We start from the raw sequence: 23,008 nt of genomic DNA, 5'->3' as shown, positions 1-23,008 counted from the left end.
ATACCAGCAAAGTCCTGTGTACTACTCTAAATGTAGTTTCACCATTTTAAAATACTTAGCATACTCACAGCTCAAAAATCTATCAGTTCATCTAGCACAGTTTCAAAAATCTATCAAGTCAGAAAAACAATTTAAAACACTTATTCATATCAATGATTTAGGTGTCATCAGGTGACTCACTCACTAATGATTAACAAGTTAAAAGGACTGACAACTCCTTTGAAAGTTACTAGTGGAACTACCCACCACATAGGATTTGCAAGGAAGGTGATCATAACAGATATTTTCACTGCATAGGGAAAAATATTCACAAATCTTTTAACAAGACTTTGGCAACATTGACAGTAAATTCCTTACCCATTTTATTATTTTTTTATATATTCTGTTGTTTGTAGAATAGAAACAACAGAATAGTAAAAATACCATTTAAATTGCATTTTAATAAACAAGAGTCCATTGAATCTGCCCAAATAGAAACACATTTGATTAGGACTGAAATCACTACAATTTATAATGATTGTGAAAGGAAGGAAATAAAAACCAAGTAAAACTTCAGAAAAGCACATCCCAACCAGTATGGTCAGCTTTACAGGCCCTACTACTGACAAGGGAGATCAGATGGCATTATGGAGAGACAACATTTTCTTTTTGAAACAATATTAATGACATGGATGACAGTTAATAGATCTACATATGGAGGTGGAAGGGAGAGAGTTAAAATGGGAAGGGTGGAATTGCACCTAGACTATATCTCGGATTCTTTACTGACTTTGCACCAACAGGAAAGCATACATGAAGTTAAAACTAAATCCAGTGAGGCTGTATAAACATATACAGCACAAGAGCATATATGCCAGTAGCAAGAAATAACTAAAGATTATAAAGAAATAAAGAAATTTATATATATACTTTATTTCTTTATAAAGAAATAAAGTAAAGCTTCTGCTTGCAGATTGGAATAGTCAAGTTTGATCACCTCACTTAGAAATGGAAGATATGGTCAAGGGACATCAAGGTCAGAAAAGTCTGTGCTTTTTTTATATGCATCTTACCTATATTAGAATAATTACAAATAATTTATTATAAATTGCTAGTTATATAAGGCAAAAACTGCATCTTAAACTGAAGCCTTGGGATTTTAGCTTTTATAATTTTCAAATTCTGAACTACTTTAGTGTAAAACTAAACTCTATATGGAGTGTCAGTTATTGCCTTCACATTTTGGTCCGACAAAACAATTCCTCTAGGCCCGAAATTCAAGGATACCCTATTGCCTCAGGCCTTGAAAAGTATAAAGAAAAGTGAGTTGGGGGGGAAGGGGGGGAGAGCAAACTGGGCATATATGACTTAAATATCTGAAGCTGTAATTGGACAATTAACATCTGATATGTAAATGGACTAACTTATAGCTGTCTGAAAAACTTGTGACCATGGTCCATCTGGAATGTAGCCCCTCCAAGAGGCTTCTGACTGCCCAAGGCATCCCCATTGAAGGCCCTCAATAAATACCCACTTTTATTCTCTTAATCTTGTCCAGCCCCTACTCTAAGTAGCCACTCCAAAGAAAAGTTCCAAGCAAAACATCTTCATATTGACTAGATCTGATGAAATACAAAAAGCACATTAGTGAAGACTGAGCAGCTCGTGGATACCTTGCAGAATATCAAAAGACAAATGGATAGGCAACTGAGAGAACAGTGCCTAACAAAACACAGCAAACGAAACAGCAAAGAACTCCACCTTAATTACTCAGTTTTAGGCAGTAAAAAGCCCCTTATCCACAAAAATTTAAGTGAAACATTTAAAAAAACCACAGCTCAAATATTTTTCAGCAGAAAACATCAGAATTATACAAAGTCCAAAAAGGTAAAGCGATAACAGATAAAAGGCAGATGTTAACATCTTTGGTAAGAATCTGACAGTTTTAGATAGCATTATTAGGAGCAACACTAGCAGCACAGCAAAAACTTCATGGGAACAAGGACAAAACTGCTTGATTATTAAACCATGTATGGACAAAATCAGTTGGGTGGTTTTATTTTAAACTAAGAAGCTCTGCATTCATCATAGGTCCAGTATTTTTAGTGTTTCCCACTAACAAGCATAAAGATCTCTTCATTTACCCTAATCCTCAATTTGCAAAGAGTTTCAAGCTGAGAAAGACAGAATATGCTGGAGAATAGCTTCAGAACTCGCTTTACAGTGAATGGAAAAATGGACTGAAAAGTAAAAAGGACTGGGATAAAGGCCCATGGCTGCCTAGACAGGAACATAAAAGAAAAGGAAATAATGGGCCTCAGAAATGAATCTCTCGGTCACAGAGGATCAGAAGTTGAACATAAGTCAATAGCAGGCTGTTGCAGAAAAGGCTGCCACCGCAATAAGCCGCATTCTGAGTAAACCTTCTGTGCTACCCAGCATGGCATTTCCTCCCCTGGAGTACTGTACTTCAGCTGGGCAGCACCATTCACAGAATGAGCACTCGACTTCAGAGGTATGCAGCTCGGCTCTGGAAGGCAGGGGAATGATTTGCTCTCCTTTTTTAGGGTGAAGAAAATGCATAGTAAATAGCTGAAGCTACAACAGAAAAGATTGTAATTGTCACTGAAGAAGCTCTTCAGCAGCAAGGACATAAAAGCAATCTGCTATCTGAAGAGCTTGAGGGTTGCCACTGCTGTTGAAGTCCTTGCTGATAGATAGAACAAACATCCTATCAGCAATGACACTGGTATAGCTGATCCTGCTAGGAGGACACAGGGAGGCACTAGGCTCCTGCTAGCTATGAGATTTTAGAGCTCATGTGTCATTTGGAAGGAACAACCTAAAAGCTTTCCATCGGTCTTGGTGAAAATTTTGTATTTGTTTAACAATTTGTAGTAACTATCTGAGACTACAGATAGCTAGCCTAGTTTACCATCCAGAAAGTAATAGCTGGAAATCTTATAACTACTTACAACAATAGCAATTTAGAATGACTTTAAACCTTAAAGAAAGATGAATGCTTTATTTTTTAACAAAACTAAAAACTTTGCTGTAAATAGAAACCGTTGGAAAAAAAGACAAAAGAATGATCTTTCTTAAATCATTTTTCCCAATAAAGTGTAGAGTTTTCATCCCTTCTCCCCAGCTTAATTCCAGCTTCTACTTAAAGCTGAGATCATCACACCTTGAAGCAGAGAGCATGGCATTTCAAGGGGTTTAGAACACTTAAAAAACAAATTCATAAGCAGACAGATGTTCACAGACCATATAGCCCACCCAATTTCAGACATCCTTTCTTTTTCTTGAGCTAACAAAAGCAGGTTCTCATAGACTTAATATCTTATCAAGATGCAGCTCAGCAAGCATACCCATTCTTGCTCCCATTCTCCAAAATGAAAGCTATCTTTTGTTTTTCACTTGCTAATCCATAGAAGCCTTTAAAATGGCACAAATAGAGATGGCAGCATTTTGTTCTCTAAATCAATTTTATCCTCAGCCATCAACTAGATGTTCCAGCACACAGAAAGATCTGCCCTTCCCTTCTAATTCAAAAATCCATACTACCATTGCCCTTGCAAACTGCTAAACAAGCAGTATCGGCAATGCACTTGTGTTCTATAATATATTTACTGCAAATCCCAATGGCTTGCCTCCTAATGCAGTTTTCTATTGTGTCTGTTCTTGTCAATACAGTGACTGGTCACCTTACAAGTAAGTTACTTTGACCAGCTGCTTACACAAACATCAAAAAGGTTCAAGACAAAGGAAAAAAGAGAAATGGGATGGGAAAAAGAACATCCATGTTGCTGAGGGAGGGCAACCATAAAAAAAAAAATAAAATCCTAAAACCCAAACAAGCTAAGAAGCCTTAAACCAAAACACAAATTAACCTCAGTTTTCTGTTTTGTCATCACACAGCCAAAAAAGTTAGTTAACCCATCAGATCATCTAAGTAGTATAAATACTTTCAGATGGGCAGCCCTGACATAAAGCTTACCTTATAACCCCCAAACAACTTTAATCTATAATTTAGTCATCAGTGTTAATTTGTTCACAAAGAGCAAATTTCTGAAGAACATGAAGAAAAGGTGGGAGCAACTTAGCCAATCCCAAATTAGTGACTAGGCTCTCCTAATACATTCTGCAATTTCTCATAAGAAATTTCTCATTTCCCCATATTAGAAGTGTATTTTATAAGTAGCCTTGCTAACAATTGAAATAAGACTCAACATTCAAAGCAAAAGAAACCCAAACAGCCCAATCTGTCAAGATTCATATAAACTTATGGAAACAAAATTAAAATCTCAACTTGAAAATATAATCAATACTTTCAAGTGAAATTAGAATCAAAAAAGGCTTATAGCATTATTTCACAGGTTTGCAGCATTTTAAGTTTTTGTTTTGTTGGAGGTTTTTGTTTGTTTGTATAGCACTAGTGTTTCTTTCTTAAAAGAGACAACCTCAGGAAAGAACTGATTTTTAAGTCTAACCTGATTTAACTAGAGTTCGGTTAAGATTAAACTCAATTTCAGCAAGCTCTAATCCACTTTGCAATCACCTCCAGCACTATGCCAGAAACAGTTCACTGGTGGAGTTTCACAGGGGCCTTTACTGCAATCTGTTTTACTAATATGATCAGCAGCACAGCCTGGAAAAGACAGCAACCATAAAGGAATAAGAGAGAAAATAAATACAAAGGTTGCAAGGAAATGGAATACATTATTTTATCCATAAGAAAGTGAAAGTAGTGGCTAAAGAATTGCAAAGAGACCTTACAAGAGTAAATGGGCAATTAAACAATTATACATAAAGTTTACATGAAATTGTACATAATATTTTCACACACTAGGAGTAGACATCCCTAGCCATGTAAAACGTTGGCTCCTGAGCTTGCAATTATCATTCATGAGCAAGAACTCAAATGTGAAAGGAGTTTCCAGCAGTTCAGTATTTCATGGCAGTCAAAAGGTTAAACTTGGAAATTTTACTGAAGAATAAAAAGTAAGAAAACAAACAAAAAACATCCAGAAAACAGAAAAAGAGGGTGACACTGGTCACCAGCATCCTGAGAAGTGCATATAGCTCCACTTTCTTTATTAAAAAAGATTGAGTGAAAAGCAAGGAAAGTGCTCAAAGAAAGCTACACAACTGTTTAAGCTGGGACAGTCCAACCTGGAAAGGAGTCTACACAGATGGGCTGCAAGAGGTATTAATCTTTTGACTCCATTGAAGATGCAGCACCAACAGTTTCTGTCCTGAAAAGCAGTGGCCATCAAATAAAGACAGTGGAAACTAGATTCAAAGCAAACAAAAGTGAGGTGTTGTCCAAAATTGGGAACACCTTTCTCCCCACAACAGCACAGCAATGGTGGAAACATACTAGAAAGCAATTTTGCAGAGGAGGGCTCTGGAAAACAAGTTGAATATGCATCAGCCCCATACTCACAGTGCTGATGAAGGCTACATCTCATGTGAGGACATAGGAGAATGATTGTAACCAACTGGCTGATTGAAAATAGTTTCCCTTTCTGTTTCCCTTGTTTGGCATGAGGAAAGATGTTGCTAAAGTGGAGCAAGTCTCCAAGTGTCACCAGTAAGATGATCAGGCAATCAGAGCACACATCATACCAGGGAGAAAATAAATTTGATCAGCTTCAGGAAGAAGGGGATTAATGGGAGACGAGACCCCATTTCTGACAAAGAAACAGTTATGGAGGGGACTATGTCATCTCCCTCTCAGAGGTGCACAATAGAAGAACAAAAGGCACACAGTGGTTACTAGTGCAGAAAGGCAAACTCCCAGGTGGTGAAGGATAAAATTCTTCACAGTAAGGGCAGGTCAAACGCTAGAAATGTTGCCCCGACATGTCACACAATATTACCTCCAGAAAACTGTTTTAAGTAGAAATTTGATACTTACATGAACACAGGTTGCAAATTCAGCTTGACTATGGGACCAGCTTGCAAGAACTTTAAAAGCCATAGCCTCCTAGTTATGATAAGAACTAATCTGTTAAACTAGCTGTTTTGACAATTAAACGTTGACAAAATTATGAATTCTCCCTGCCTTTGTGCTTCCCCTAAGAGGAATTATGTAAGCAACTGTTGTTCAAATACCTACACTCAAGAATCCAACTTAGAAGCGTGATACAGAAAGTGACAATAGCAGTGTTCAACATAATTGCCATTAGATATCTCTTAATCTTACCTCAAGTGGAAAAGTAATTTCATTAGCTCCATTCAAAGCTACTATCATTTTTAAAGTAGGTACTATGCAGTCTCCTGATAAGTGCCAGTTGATCCAAAATTGATTTTAAAGGCTTTTACTGTATGCCAATGATGAGCTATCAAATCTAAAGGATCCTAATTTTCCATTCTGCACAGGAGACACTGCAATCTTAGCACTTTGCTGCAAACACTTAAGTAGAGAGGGACAAGGGGCAACTCAAACTCTCAGCTTGATTTAACAACCAGCAGAAGAAAGAAAACCATTAAGCTTTCTTCACAGAATCTGTTGTGACAAAAAGATATTGCACATTCACAAAGTATCTCCACTCTTACTCTTCCCTCCACCCCAAAAGTTACCAGGACATTTTTTTCCTTTCCCACAATTGAACAGATAGGCAAAATACATCAACAGACTTTGCAATGCAAGCTCCAGCAATGCAAGGGAAATGTAACAACATAGCCAGTAGGAACAGTGTTGCTCACTCCAGCTCTGTGAGGAACCTGAAATCCAGCAGATTTCGGTCTAAAATGAGAGTTGATCAGGCACCATTTAACATATGTACAGTGTTTGCACTGTGACACACTTTTAAATTAAGTTCTACATGAAGTTGACATAATAGATGGTATCTGACAACATGGTTATGTGAAAGCCACGTGGAGATGTACTTCACAGTGCCCCAAATCTGTCAGATAACTCCTTCACAATAATGTTGGCCTCGAGCTTGAAACATGGCTCAAAAGTCATGAAAGTTGAGGTAATTACTCTAGTCTTTTCTCCTCTTTCAAACCGGCAACTCTATTTGTGGTTGAAATGGCTAGGCTGCTGACACAACTGTACTCATTTAGAAACCAAATATTTGTAGAATAAGTATAGTTTTTTTCAGAGAAAAATACTGTCACAATCAATTCTACCATTTTCTCTTTTAAATAAAAATGCTTTTTGCATGTCTTTTGTGGCTGTGCCAACTGTAAAATGCTCTTGAAACATTCACTGCACACCACCAAAACCTTAAGGAGTTTTTCATTCCAATAATTAAAATGTAGGAAAAAAGAAGAAAATTAATTTATCTTTAAATCCCTTTCAACAGCAAAGCCATCCTACTCGAGAGCTGCAGAGAGCTAACTAAGCTCCTTAATTCCCTCCTGTTTAACCCTCTCCTGAAGACTGATGTTCTAATGAGATATCATTAGAAGACTTTGTCCTTTGCCATGAAGCATTAGAAATGATTCCACGGAACAGTCTGGAATAAAACATGTTACCCTTGTACAACTGCTTAACACAATGCAGCTTTGGAGTCTGTGTATCTTTCCACAACAGGCAAGCTACCGAATGACAGGTCTACCTCCAGGCAGGTCACAGAGATCAAAATGACCCACCCAAAGAGAGGGAAACCTTGCCATAATTGTTGGGATAGCAGAAACCCAGACGCTGTAGTAGTTTATAAGTCTAGCACATGGTTCAGCACTGATGATGTTTTTTTTCCTGTGGCTGCCTGCCAATGAACAAAAGATAATCTTGCACCTAACCAATCTAGACATTAAATGCACAGGAAGCCTTATCTTCTGACTTATGACAGAAGATGACAAGCAGAGCAGGCGAAAATAAAGACACAGTGCCCTAGGAGCCAAGGGCAGCAAATCTAAGTACAGCAGAATTTTTAACACCCAACCAACTCTTCATCTTGGCACTAGCAGTTGATTCATCTGCTTTGCCAGACACAGATGTCACATTGGGGAAAATCTCACTTGGACAGTATAACACAGAAAAGAAACTGAAGACCACACAACGTTCTTATTCATTCTGTGTTGACACATATGAAAACAACATCTAAATCAACCCACATCTACCTAAACAAATCCTCAGGTGGTTGTTTCTATTTCAGGAATGCAAAACTTGGTCCATAACAATTAACCCTAAAATAATTTCTAAGAACGTGGTCTACATAAAATGTGCTCTTAAGAAAAAAATCTTTGGAATTCCTAAATTAAAGAAGTTTAAAAACCTACACAGAAAAAGAAGGAAATAAACAAAACCAAATCTAAACCAGACACAAATGTGTCAAAAGGATTATTTCCTGACCACTATTCAGTTTGCAGGTTGAAACACAGCAGCACCTCGATTTAAGCACACATCATGCAGGTAAACACTGCAAAGGGTCTGAGCTAGATTTCTGAGGGAAGCCTTTCCATGGCCATTTCTGGACTTAAATGCAACATATTCAAGTGAAAAGCTCTGCCAGTACAGCATGTTTGTGTATGCAAAGTTCACCTCAGTTAAGTCTGTTTATAACAACATTCAAGTACTGACTAACTTTATTTTAGTTAAATTATAACAGATTACTAAATTAAATGAAGACAGAACTGCTGACACAAATCCATCAGTACAAGAACTCAAACTAATTTACATGCAGGCCAACTGCAAGTACTTCATTTTATCTAAGTGACTGTACCTTAACAGCGATGTACACACCACACTCCATAAATAAGCTCTGCTGCAGTGTAATTTTGTTTTTCAAACAGCAGCCTAAGCAGTCTGAAGAGTTTCACACAGAGCAAGCACAGCATCCAAATAGGAGGAAGACCTTAAAAATGTTAAGGCTTGTTCACTGGAAAGTTTCCCCATCACTGCATTTTCCAGTAACAAAGATGTTGTCAGAAATGACAATTTTTCATGTCCCCTGATGATGCCTCGCTAGCATTTGGTTATAAGCCATAAAGTAGGAATAATTTCAGCCTGTCAGGAGTCTAGCTAATGCCCAGTTTCCCCCTAGAGAGAATTCCTGTCAAACGTAATGAGAGCTCCAAAGGCCCTTTCTACAACATAATGAGCACTTAGGCCATGCTGGTGATCAGCCAGCAAAAAGCATCAATTTGAGCCTGGCTACACCCTTGGGGGTAGACGTCACCAGTTAATAAGAATTATGATTACTATCTGTCAAAAGCCTCCTCAGAACTTAGTGTTAGCAGTGGAAATTCAGAAGATTGTCACTGTTAGGCTTTTTTTTTTTTTTTCTAATGCTTCCTGTAATCTAAGGCCACCTACATACTGAACTGCAGCACCATTTGGCATTCTCACTGCAGGCATCTAAATCAATAGCCTTTAACATGAAGGTGCTACTTTTACCAGAAATTAGAATTACTTAACATGTAAAAGCATATTATCTGAGATTCACATCCAGAGAAATGTATTCATACCTTGAAAAGCCTATTCTTTTCTTAACAGCACACACTGAGCAAGTGTGCACTATTCTTTCCAACTACAAATAACACAGATATAATGCTCTGTCATAAATCTTAAAAGCTTCCGAAGTATCACTGCCCACTGGGTACATAACTCTAATTGCCATACATACAGAACATTAAACCTTTATACATATGTTAAGGTCAAAGTGGAAATATTAGTTCTCACCCCCTTTAGTCCTGTGGGATTAATTGATTTTACCTAAAATTAACTCCTAGTACACTAACTGAAATCACATTCTCTTCAAAACCTCCTGAAAATAACACCCATTTTGCAGCAAATGAGCTTCCTATACATACACTGGTTTTCTCACAGATTATTTTATGCCAAGAAGTTGTCAAAGAGAAAAAATGCACAAAAAAGTCTCTAAATCACAAAGCTGTGAAAAGTTACCTCATAGAAAAACTGACATTCTTCTAGAACACTAGCCACAAGAAAGTTAGTTAAGCTACAGTAGAGAACTAAGTCAAATACTAAGATTGCTCTTTCATCTGGTTGTTTGGTGGAATATTAAAAAAAAAAAAAAAAAAAAAAAAAAAAAAAAAAAAAAAAAAGTTGTCATAATACAACTTCTTTTAATGGGATTTTGAATTGAAACAAGCATACCTCCAAAACCCTAAAGAATACCTACCCAGATTTGCAGACAGAAAGTTATCATGGAATTACAATGCTAGCTTACCAAATATGATGTTTTAGGGGTAAAACAAAACAAAACATAACAAAAATTCAAAGAGTTCAGAGTTACAAAAGCAAAACTCAACTCCGTAATTCAGTTGCTTAATGAATGTCTTTGAATATACTGAAGATCTGAAGCCTGAACTAATCAATTTCTTCGCTGTGCCCTAGCCGGTCAGCCATGCTCTTTAATTTAATGAAACAAGAGTTTTAGATGAAATAGCACATACACATCAAGAAAGAATTGTATTGTTGCACTTTGAAATGTGTCCAACTGTGCAACTTCATCTAATGATAATTTTTTTAAGAGGCCATCGATTTCTGAAAGACTTATTGTACTAGGATCTTGATGAAAAAGTGAATGTCAGCATATCTACAGAATACTTACACCCTGCCATTAATGCTTTATTTGGCAGACAATGACTACTCAATTGAGGGTCCTCTGGGCTGTGCAATCATTTAGCTTTTCTTCTCTTATGAGGTCCTTAGTGTCTTGTTCCAGTTCAATACTCTTTTTATTCACCATTATAGTGGCCATAAGTGTGAATTTTATGGGAACTTGCAAACTCATAGTCATAACTAGAGCTTTCCAAGTCACTAATCTCTTCATACCTTTTTAAGGCAGGGATTTGAGTAACTATGACTACATATGCTACACAGACATAGGATCAGTTCTACATGTCAGAGCTTCTACCAGTAACAAAACAAACGACCAAAAAAACCAAAAAACACACAACGCAAAAAACCCCAAACTTGTAAAGTACTGAACTGCATTTTTAGAACCACAGATACAAGACCTTTCCTATTTATGCCAAAGCCTTCCAGGACCAATACAAAAAAGGCATTGCTGCTTAACCCAATCTACACTTCATCTGACAGCAGGCAGGCAAAGGTCTACTAATCAGGGCACAAATCAGGCTATTGATTCAGACATGATACAGTCATCTAAGCATAAACACCACAGCTACATTTAAATGCACCAGACACACTGCAAATTTTGTGGCTTAGAAAATAAAATGTCTTACCTGTTTGTGCATTTCAATGTTTAATCCATACGACATTTCATAGTACTGCAAATAAATGAGTATACGTTATTTTCTTATGCTGACTTACATTGTATTAATAGTAGGTATCTACTGAAACAAAGATTAAAAAAAAATATACTTACCATCACATAATGCCTCTGCATTTCCGTTTTTTCGCTTGCCAGTTTCTCACATTCCAATTTAAGGCTACAAAATAGATCATGTTTTAATGCAACACGTCATTTTTTTTTACATCTACACTCCCTATTTGTATTTTGACAGAAGCTGCTAATTAAAATAAACTCATAAACTAACTTGCAATATAAAAGACTTAATTCATACTTGAAATATAAAAAGGCCAAAGAAGAAACTTCAAGAACATTCCATGGGCGCTGTATGAGGCCTGAACTGTCTACAGAATCGAAACATACCCAGCCTTCATACTCTGACAAAGACCTGCTATTAAGTGCTGCAACTTACAAGTTAGAACAGGGTCTGAATTTCCCTGAAGTATTTCTCAGGAGTAAAAAAGGTAAAATAGAGGCATTTCTTACGATAAAGCATTTAAGAAATGACTGCCAAGTAACATCGCTCACATTTACAATTACAACTTGAGTATAATTCTATCCTTAGATACATTCTAGCAAATGTTACTTTGCCCAGTGCTTGAAAACTGATAATTCTGACTATCATTTACCGGCAAGTTTCTTCCCCATTTTTGTTTTTGTAAACAAAAATAACTTGCATTTGGCACTTGCACGTCTCATCACAAGCAGTGATATAATTTTAAGTACTTCCACTGAGAGCCTCAACGTTCCCTTTGTTTTCTAACAAACTGATTTTTTTAAATGATATTTGTGAGCATCCTATGGAACAGTTAGTGTGCAAGAAGCATTTTTCAGTTACAACTGCAAAACCAGATGTTTAGAGTCTACATTGTATTTCTTAAGTAATAAATGGCTTAAGTGAATGATTTTTTATAAGACTACAGTATCATAGGTAAAGGAAGAGGAAGAATAACTAAAACCAAGAGACTTCTGACTGGGAAACCTGTAAAGCTTTTACTTCTCTCTAAATATTCCACGTGCACATAAGTACAAAATCAATGTAGATTAATGCTCCTTAACACCAGATGCTCAGAGTCAGAAAGAACCTGTACCTTAAATCGCTGAAAGAAATTCAGCAGCCACACACACTCACAAAGAACTTCTGAAGGGCATAGCAGCAACAAGGAGCGCATCCCACAACTTCCATGGATTCTGGTAAACTTTTTGTTACGACTTTAAGTAATCATCCTCCCTGGCTCCTAACCACAGGACATTTGTGGCATTTTATTAATTTTTGCATTTACACCACAGACAAATGAGCAAATATGAGAAGCAGCCTCCTTAACGCGCTGTGCCACAGAATTGGCGCAGCTCTTCTCTGGATACACCCAAGTGACCCCTCCCCACATACGGGCTCCCAAGGCACTGTGTATTTTTCCAAACGCGCAGAGGTGCCGAACGCTCCCGTTTCGACAGCCCAGCTTTCCCAGATGCCCGGGGAGCACGGGCCCGCTCAGGGCAGGGCAGGGCAGGGCAGGGTCCCCCGCGGGCGCTCGGTCCGCCCGCTCCGGACCGGGGCTGCCCGCGCCCCGTCGGGTCCCCGGCGGGGCTCTGCGCGACGCCGCACGCCACCGCCTGGACGCGCCCGTTCGGTGCAGCCCCCCGAGCCTGCGGGGACCGGCCGCTAGCCCCCGGTCCCGGGGCGGCCCGCTGCCGCTCACCTGTGGTACTGCGCCTGCAGGAACTGGAACTCTTCTTTGATGCGGTCCAGCGACTCCGGGATGGTGAATTTGAAAGGCTGGCCCGCAGCCTGGTGCGGGGTCTGGCGCGGTGGCGGCACGGGAGAGAGATGCACGTTCAGACACTGCGCGGCCGCCCCGTGGGGAAGAGGAGGCGGCGCTGCCCATCGCGGCCGGGCCGGAGGGGAGGGATGGAGAGAGCGCCCGGCCCTGTCCGCCCCCGCCCCGGGGCGCTGCGCACTTGTTACCCACCTTCCCGTCCCTCATCTGCTGTGGGGCCGAGGTTAGCCGCGCTCCGGCTCCGACCCACCCGCGCTCCTGCCGCCGCCGTCTACACGAACGCGGGGCGTGCCGGCTCCTCCCCACCGACCCCCAGCGCGGAGGCACATCCAGCCCCATTCCGGGGGCTGTGTTCGGCGCATGCTGCCCAGCCCGGCAGCGACCCCCCGCCTTCCTTCCCAAGGCAAATAAGTTGCCCACGCAACAAAAAGTAGAGGGGCCCGCTCCGGCAGGCAGGATGAGCCGCTCCACCCCGGAGGGAATGAACTTGTGAGGGCGCCTTCCTCTCCCTTCTCCCAGGTCCAGCCGAGCTAGCGAGCCGGAGGTGGGCTCCGGACCGCCCGGCCCTCGCCCCGCGCCCAGACCCGTGGCCCAAGCCGTACTTACGGGGTGCCGGCTCTGGGGGAACATGGCTCCGGCCGCGGAGGGTCTCCCTCGCAGCGCGGTTCTCGCGGCGACGCTCCCCGCCCGGCCCCGGCTTCACACCCGGTGCGCCAAGGGGACGGGAGCGGCGACACTTGCCGGCCGCCTTCCCTCCGCCGCCGCGGGCAGCAGCGGGGCGAGGCGCGGCTCAGTGCCCCCGCCGCGGGGACATCCCCCAGCCGCGGCGCCCTTTGTTGCTGTCGTTCCAAGGAGGGCCGAAGGTGGCCGGGAAAGGCGGACGGGCCGCGCTTGGGACGGTCACCACACTCCGCGCTCCTTCGGCGGCGCTTCGACCGGCGGGCGGCGCCCGCAACGCCCGGGCGCGGCGGGACGGGACTCGACGGGGCACGGGGGGAGGCAACAGCCGCCCCTCAGCGGGAGCGAATAATCCCTTTCACGGACTCGCAAGTGGTCGATGCGATTGTAAGGCCGGAAACCCCGAGCGGAGGCGACTCCTCTCTCCACTTCTGCCCCTTGTCAAAAGGGGAAAATCCAGCCTGCGGTAGAGGGTCGCAGTGTCCGCGGCGGGACCGTCGCAAGCCGAGCGGGCGGAAAAAAGTCTCCAGGGAGGGAGCGTTGCTCCCTAGCGTCGGCGCAGGGGCCAAACCACCGGCAAGAGACAGGGCGATGAACAAGGGAGCAAGGCAGGAGGAGGAGGAGGAAGGAGGCGGGCGGGGGCTCTTGCACAGCCGTCCCCGATCGGAGCAGCTCCAATAGCACATGCACGAAACGCTGGAGGGCAGAGGAAAGGGTACCACACACGCAGAACAGACTCTTCCGTTAGTTGCAGAGAAGTCCTAGGACAAAAGGAAAGCAAACCCCTCAAGATGCTCGCTGGCCTTAGCGTCCAAGCGACAAGCCCCGCTGGGGAAGATTTAAAGAAAATAAAATATAGAAAGGAAAGCGTCCGTTTGAGGTTTAAATCAGACGGGAAGCTCCTTCGTGCAACGGCACCGCTACAGCCTCCTACAGGCGGGCGCGTATCTGGGAACTGCGCGTCTCACTAGAGCCCCCCGAACGCGATACATCGCGGCGACAGCAGCAGCAGCATCCTCATCCTCGTTCTCCTCCGCGACGGCCCGCCGCTCCTCGTCGACCCAGGATAAAGTTCTCCCCAGCTGAAAAATCCGAACCCGAGCGGCCGGGAACGCCACTGGCTTCCTTTGCCCCGTCCCCTCCGCGCCGGCCAAGGGCAAGGGGAAGCCGAGGCGGCGGCCTGGCGGGCGGCGTTCGGCGGGACCAGAGAGCGGCCGTGGCCGAGCTGGACACGCCGAGCTCGCCCGCGCCGCTTACATTAGCACGCGGTTTCACACTCCGCCGGCTAACCAGCCGCGCGGCCCCGCCCCCGCCGCCGCGCGGGGGGGCGCCCGCCCAATCGCCGGCCCCGCCGCCAACGTGGGCCCGTGACGCGACGCTGCCCCGCGGGCCAATGGCGAGAGCCGCAGTCGCGCCGCCTCTCGCCTTTCGCTGGGAAGCGTTCTCGCGGAGGAGCGGCGGGAGCGCCCGCAGCTGGCCAATGGGAGGGCGCGGAGCGCGCGGCGCCGCGGGGGGGCGGGGAAGGTCGGCGGGAAGGAGAGCGGGGAGGCCGAGCTGTCCATCAAAGTAACGTGGGGCTCGCTAGGCGGGGGGCGGGGCTGCGGCGGCGGGCGCGCGGCGCCTGCGCGCGCCCCTCCCTCCTCTGCCTCCGCCGGGGCCGCGGGCATGAGGCGAGTACGCGCCGCGCCCGCACCGTCCGCACCGCCCGGGCGTGAGGCGAACCCGCACCGTCCGCACCGCCCGGGCGTGAGGCGAACCCGCACCGCGCCCGCCGCTGGCAGCGCGGCGAGCGAGTCGGGCGCAAGGACCCTCCTCGTTCGGCAGCGGCGGGGCCGTGGCACCTGCCGACAATGCACCACGGAAAAGGCCGAGAGGAAGGATGAGCCCTCCCGCCTGCTTGCGGGGCTCAGGGCACGCCAGCTGCTGTGCTGGTTGGAATGACCCTGTCATCAGACGGAAGTTGTCCTTTGGGGAAAACTGGCTTCTTTTTAAGAGGGGCCTGATAGAGGAAAGCTGTCAATAACTTTGGTTTATAGGCCCACTTGAGATAGATGAGGGTTAAACAAATTCCACAGACTGCGTGTGCCTTGCTGGGATGACAAATGGTGACATAGCTTGCAGTGGGAAGTAAACTTCAAAACATATCCTCTATTAGCAAGCACCTTTTTCATAGCCAAATTCCACAATGAAGTGTGAAATACCTTTGGACTTAAAATAGTGTCTTAAGACACGCTTTTGCTGTTGGCATATACTTTTGTGCTACCTAAAAAGAGGTCTTAGAATGTTGAATCCCGTCTTCTAACATGGTAAGGGTAATGTTATAATCCGCATTTTGTTATGATTCCCCATTAACCTTTTTGCTAGATACAGATTACGTCCTTAGAATTGTATTCTGCTTCATCTTGTATCCTAAAGAAAGAGCAGTCTGTGTTCAAAATTTTATAGGAAATTTATTGTTTTGCAATGTCAAGATAAAGCTTTACTCATTCAGAATGATAGCTTCCCATTACTATTCCCAAAATATTTTGTATTCCCAGGTTTACTTAAAAGCATCAAACACAAAAGGGAGTGAAACTGTCTCAGTCCTTGGAAAAGAAATGAGAAGTTTGAACTTCATTCCAGGACTGCAGAGTATTGTCAGTGAGCACTGACACATGTGTCTCCGTGCACGTCTGTGGCAATGTGTATCTCTGCATTTAACGGTGTCTCTACCTATTGGTGTACATACATGTGTGTATGTGCTTCTGTTTATGTATATGGTGCGTATGTGCATACATTCTGAGGAACACATAAATAAATATGTGGTCTTTTAATGGTTTGTAAAGGATGAGGCAGAATACCCTTGGTAGTGTGCTTTGATAGACTGTGGCTCCCAGGACAGGAGTGTAAACTTGCCTGGTGTTCCACCTGCATAAGCAAAGCTAAAAATCCGGTATTCTGTTCCCAGCTCTTCCCTTGTCTTGGACAAGCCAACTCACTGCTCTGTTCATGGCAATGAAAAGCTTAATTACTTAATGCTTATTAAAGTACTTAGATCTTCAGATGAAAGGTGCCATAAAAATGCAAACTATGATTATATACTTTGTGTGTACCTAGTAGCTATGGAGTCTATAATAAGGTAACACTTACCTAACTTTCGCTGTACTTTGCTTAACCTGCTGGCACAAGTTGTTAATGAGATATTGACAGATATGACATTAAAACAACACTGTGTTTTGGAACATAAACAAAAGGGGTTTGTTTATTCCTTAATTACTCACCTACATGAAAGTTGAAATGTCTTGTTACCTGTATTTGTCAACATTAAAACATCCAAGGCATGTTTTAACAGAAAGAGAAAAGCTCTGTTTTCCTGGTTCTTATTAGCAAGTGCTTTTAACCTACTTTGATTCTGGAATCAGTCACTTAAGGGCATTTTGAATCTTATCCATTATATTTGAGATAGAAGAGCTGTACAAGCAGAAGCAGAATCAAATGCACTGGATTTGTTTTTTTCAAATGAGAGCTACTGACATTGCATAGCAGGAATAATAACCAACATTATGTGATGTATAACTAATTTATAATGCATCATCATTGGCTCATTAAAGCATAAAAAAATATTTTTGTTGGATGGGTATGAATCTGGATTAATTCAAGGAAACTGAACATTCTCACTGCATGGCAATATTCACTATTTACACCATAGAAAGGCAGCAAAATATGGCTAAGAATGTTGTATTCAAGTAGGTAGTATTTTACACCAGGTCATTTTGCCACAATGCTGTATATGTACTCTACACAGTTCTCCAACTGTATTAAAAATACTTGTTTTTAAATATCTGTCTTATGTTTCAGAAATAAAAGTATTTCTTTCAGTATTAACCGCCTCTCAACTGTTCTGTCCAGCCATCCATTTTACTCTGTTGTTTGAAATCAGTTGTTTTTTACTGTAAAAAATTTAGTGTTGTCTTCCTACCTCATAAAGAAGGGGTCTGATCCTAAACTCGCTATGTACTGAAAATTCACACTGGAAGCAGTTGGAGCTTTGGGTGAAAAAACAAAGAACTCTGGGGTCCAAAATGTAGGTTAAAAATATTGAAAGGGTTTTAGATGTAGCATACAGTCTTTAACGAAACTATGTATTTTATATTGTTCTGTCTAATGCAGTTTTGTTTTTTTTCTTCACTGTTCACATTACTATTTACAAGCAATAATTTTAAACTTTTTGCAAACTGGCACATAAATCGAAGATGTTGATAATGTTGATCACTAGGTGTTAGCTGCAGATGGGCAGTAAAGAATTTAGTGTGATTTATCCCACTCTTCTACTCTCTATATCGTGAGAGCAAGTCAATGGAGGAAGCAATTCTAGAATTCAATATAGTTTATGCTTTCAAAGTTTTAGATAGATCACTGGACTTTCACCTATAAAAGAAGCATGCATGTGTTAATGGGCATGAGGGTTGTTCTGTTTGGTTTGTTTTAGGGTTTAGTTTGTTTGTTTTTAATGTCAGTGTGGTGCAGATGAAATAGAAAAAAAAACCCCTTGAATCATACAGTACATGTGGAATAGTGGTGGCTGTCTATACAGTTGAAAGAATAATTATGATAAGGACATGCATAACAATATCACTTTTAAAATATTCATTTATTTGTGAAGTGCAAATGATATGAGCAGGGTAAAGCAATTACATTCCTAATTATTTGCTGTCTTTTGGCTAATAGCCATTGCATACCCTCTTAGTAATTTGATTTCTTTTTAATTAGTAGCTTTCCTGGTAGGCAAGAATGTTCAAAAAGTTGCACTAGGTCATTTTACTATCATGACTGTATTCACTTCCCTTATTCTTTCACCCTTAAAAAATCTCCAAGCTGAATTTAAAAAAAAAAAAAAAAAAAAAAAAAAAAAGTCGGTAGCAGATTGTGCAGCAGTAAAACCTCAAATAGAATCAGATCCAAAGAATCCCTTTTGGCTTCACACAATATGGTAAAATTAGAGATTGCAGGAAACCAAAAAAATTAAACCAGGAACATTTGAAAAGAAATGACTGGGCTTTATGAAAATGACACATTGACTGGCCAGTGTGTTTTTTTTTATCGACAATTTCTTTGTTGAGGCATAGATCAAAGAAACCTGCATATGTTTTCATTTTGTTCTAAGTCTAACTAGAAAATTGCATCCAGATGTTTAATAGGCATTCTGTTGGTTTTCTGCATTGATTAGATATGTTGGTACTGTTTGCTTACAAGTGTAGCCGGATCATTAGCTAATGCAAAGAAATGTTTGTAGCGAGTTGCTAATTAGGTCTTTTGGAAACTCTCCATACTAAGGAACAATTTGTACAGTGGCCAGAAAAACTTGCGGTACTTGAGAAGTCGCTTTCCCTTCTGTGTCTGGGAAAAAACAGTCAGTCGCTTTCCCTAATCTCCTTTTGCCTACAGGGATTGCAGCTTGATCCCAGTGGGTTGAAGTGCAAATAAATTAGGAAGAGACCACACACACGCACGTACAGGCACACACACACACACACACACACACACACACACACACACACACACAGAGTCCCCACACACACTCCCCCCTCCACCCCCAAATCTGCTCCTTCAGCCAAAATTCAGTTGTACAATCTTACAAAAAGCTAGCCAAAATGGAGTGCTCAAAACTAAAATGTGTTAAATTCTCAGCATTCATGTTATTAAATACGCAGCATTTTTGAGCATACTTTAGAGACAGATGGGGAAGCCCTTTATGATAAATGAGTGTACTTGAATTCATTACTGTGGTACTTATAATTAAAGTAGCTCTTTCTCAACTTTACTATTTCTGCAGGGTACTTCAAGACAAAGCTTGGGGAAAGTGTATACATGGATGACAGAAGGGTGAAAGAGGCACAGAAGAACTTCATTCGTCTGTGTTTTGTTAAGTCCAAAAAGAGGTCAGATGTATTACCTGTTTACAATATTGACAGAGAAATTGTTGTAGACTTCATGGCTCTGGCCTGATAACCTCCTAGGTGCAATGTCACCTTTCAAAGGATGCTTGACAGTGTCAATGACCTTTCTAATAAAGACCACTTGCCAGTGTATCACACTTCAGCCCACAGCAGAATGAGGCCTTCGTTGCAGGAGGTGACAACTAGAGGAGTAGTGTGTGTGTATTTTGTACAATAAATGAGAGCGCATGATCATACTAGCTCTCTGATCCTGTCATCACATGCATGATGGAGTTTTACTCCTGGAAATAGTCCCTTTGAAGTCCATGACAATACTTGCTTGAAAAAAGATGTCTTTGTGTTAGACTTCACCAGATCAGGCCCATGCATACAGAATAGTAGGTTGTGTGTGACATACATATGCAAAACACATGTATTTTTACCAGTGATGCCTTACAAACATATAAGTTTTATCCCCCTTTTTGGGAGCTACCTATAACGGAAGGTTGCCACAAGGGTACAATTAATCATCACACTACAGTGGACTAGTTGCGTTATGCTATTTTTCGTTGCCTCACAAAATACTAAAACTTTTCATCCTGTTTTGTCTTTTGAAAGAATTTAATGGAGTTTTTTTTCCCCCTAAGCTGTCAATAACATTAGAAAGAGCCTACAGATCACCAAAAACCTTTAGACTTAAAGCCACAGGGCAAATAGTATTGATGCAAATGGTCTTGCAGAAATGATGCTTTCAAAACATTTGTTGAGATGGCTAATAGAAGTTTCATTGTACAAAGAAAGGGATTGTCTGAGAGGGAAGGTAGGCTCCAAGTGCACTGGTATTTCAGGGTTAGGAACAGCAACTAACTTGATGCTGCTAAGGTACATGAGGCTCTGTCCTTTTCCCTAGTATCTGTTCTCCACATATGAAAGCAGCAGCCTTTAGGAATCTTTAAAGTACAGATATGCTGTCGAAATATTGTGTGTGGAACCATGGCTCTCTGTCAGCCAATAGGAAGCAGATTCAGCTGAAAGTTGGCTAGGGTTTGGCAGCTCTTTCCTGTAATACCTCTGCCTCCCAGTCCTTCAGATGAGGTTCTTGTCTACTGAGGTTATAAACACTACTCTTATATCAACCTCTACTCCAGACCTCAGATTTCAGTCTGACAGAGTCTAGATGAGAGCAGATTGCCCTGTCCTGCTGTCTCTTCATAATGCAGATGCTGCAATGCGCTGGTGTGCTGTGGCTGAAACATCTGTGGACAGGCTCTTCCAGCACTGGTGGCAAAAAGGCATTAAGGCTGTTTCCAACTTCCCCCTGCCCTAAAAACTCTGGGCTCCCATATTCTGGAAGGAATGGAATTAACAAATATGTCTCTTAGGACCCAATTACATAAAAAAAAAATTATGTCAAAGAAGTTGCTTCACAAGGATAGTGATGGGGAAGAGAGCTGTGGAGAGGAATTAAATCGGGAGGGAACATTTCAGTACCACTGTGATGCGGTTCTTAACAAATGTGGAAATTTCCTTAGTAAAACACCATTGAACTTCAGGCAAGATTGCAAACATTAACAGTTGCTCACAGTATAAAAAGAAAATAATTAACTGCCTGAGTCATCCAGCACTGTCTTCCTCTCTGTTTTTCTACTTACACTGCCCTTCCACTACATTCAATGCAGGAGTCTCCGTTTATATCCTGAGGGGCTAACATGTAATGAAAACTGTAATTATTAATAGAGTATATCCATTTTCCAAAATACAAAATAATAATTTTGCACCACTTGACATATGCATAAATTTGTCACTAATATGTATCATCTACTCAGTGCTCAAATGAATATCTGCATGAAGCATCCAATCAAAATGGCATGTCTTGCTACTGACCATCTATTCTGATATACTGGCATGCTCATAATCATTGGCATCACCCAGTAAAAAGTTGCTATGACGGTAAGAAAAAATAGATCCATCCCATTCAATTCCACTTGCATATTACTGCCTCTAAAATACTGACATACCTTCTATTGCAGAAAACCACACCATGACTACACAGGCAGTAGAATAATCATGGTTAGCAGGCCAAATATCTGAATATTTAGCAGTAAGAAGGCATGATGAAGAGTTGATAATGCTTGTTGAGGAGAGAGCAGCCAAAGTCACTGGGAGCATGTCTTTTGAAAACCAGAGAGCTAATAAGTGCAGTATAGGTGGGATGTTAAATATTTCTTGAGTCTGGAGAGAATGTTGGGGACAGGGGGAGGTTGTGTTTCATTGTTTCTGGTCTCTGTTAGTTTTTTTTGTTGTTTGGTTGGGTTTGTGTGTGTTTTTTGCACAAGAAGGATTTTTCATCTATCCACCTGAGTTCAAAAGCAATTAAAAATATTGCACATATTCATAATTTACTATTATAAATTCAGTAGTTGGTAGTAAGACATTTTCTACCCAGCCTTTCACATTTTCTTCTGTAGTTTTACTGTCTGTTAATGTGCTTATGCATGCTCAGGTGCTCAGCTGTCCGAGTTAAGTAGCATCCATGCAGAAGAAAATCTCAATGCAACATGACCCTGGAGCTCAGGAGAATGTCTATGCCCTAACACTGGCAAGAGATTGTACTTTGGGAACAGACTGAATCTCATAAGTGAAACCATTATATCTTCATTAATTTTGCAATGAAATAGTTTGCAAATCTCACCCATGTAAACCCCATAAAGCAGAGAGTAAGCAGCACAAGGCATACAGGAATAGAGGTGCATGTGCAGCACAAGGCTTTATTATACACTGAAGTAAGTATTATGCCTCCTCTCCTCTCCTCTCCTCCTCTCCCTCCTCTCCTCTCCTCTCCTCTCCTCTCCTCTCCTCTCCCTCTCCTCTCCTCCTCTCCTCTCCTCTCCTCTCCTCTCCTCTCCTCTCCTCTCCTCTCCTCTCCTCTCCTCTCCTCTCCTCTCCTCTCCTCCTCCCTCTCCTCTCCTCTCCTCCTCTCCTCTCCTCTCCCTCTCCTCTCCTCTCCTCTCCTCTCCTCTCCTCTCCTCTCCTCTCCTCTCCTCTCCTCTACTCTCCTCTCCTCTCCTCTCCTCTCCTCTCCTCTCCTCTCCTCTCCTCTCCTCTCCTCTCCTCTCCTCTCCTCTCCTCTCCTCTCCTCTTCTCCTCTCCTCTCCTCTCCTCCCCTCCTCTCCTCTCCTCTCCTCTCCTCTCCTCTCCTCTCCTCTCCTCTCCTCTCCTCTCCTCTCCTCTCCTCTCCTCTCCTCTCCTCTCCTCTCCTCTCTCCCTTTCTTTTCACCTAAATGATTTTCTTTCCTCTAGATCTTTCTTGAGCTCAAGAAAGATGAGAAACACTTCTCTAACAAAAGGAAGATGTAAGCATATAGGGTATTTCTCACATACCTTTTGCATGGCAAATTCTACAGTCTTGCAGATCAGT

At 42.1% G+C, this 23,008-nt stretch overlaps 1 protein-coding gene across 5 annotated transcripts in view; it reads right to left on the bottom strand.

The window, feature by feature from the left end:
• Positions 1 to 14,933, bottom strand: part of TLE1 (TLE family member 1, transcriptional corepressor) — a 72,237-nt gene extending 57,304 nt beyond the window's left edge. For 3 of the 5 annotated variants that reach the window (XM_079331061.1, XM_079331062.1, XM_079331064.1), the window contains exons 1-4: positions 13,604 to 14,929; positions 12,920 to 13,020; positions 11,295 to 11,358; positions 11,152 to 11,196 (exon numbers count right to left, since the gene is read on the bottom strand). In XM_079331061.1, coding sequence (XP_079187187.1) covers positions 11,152 to 11,196; positions 11,295 to 11,358; positions 12,920 to 13,020; positions 13,604 to 13,627 — 234 coding nt within the window. In that variant the 5' untranslated portion in view covers positions 13,628 to 14,929. Of the gene's footprint in view, positions 1 to 11,151; positions 11,197 to 11,294; positions 11,359 to 12,919; positions 13,021 to 13,603 lie in introns of all 5 variants that reach the window. The other 2 variants (XM_079331063.1, XM_079331065.1) reach the window with 2 other exon arrangements.
• Between the last annotated feature and the right edge of the window lie 8,075 nt (positions 14,934 to 23,008).

This window comes from Erithacus rubecula (genome assembly GCF_903797595.1).
Source record: "Erithacus rubecula genome assembly, contig: SUPER_Z_unloc_2, whole genome shotgun sequence".
Taxonomy (NCBI): Eukaryota; Metazoa; Chordata; class Aves; order Passeriformes; family Muscicapidae; genus Erithacus; species Erithacus rubecula.
This window is presented reverse-complemented; position numbering and strand designations above follow the sequence as displayed.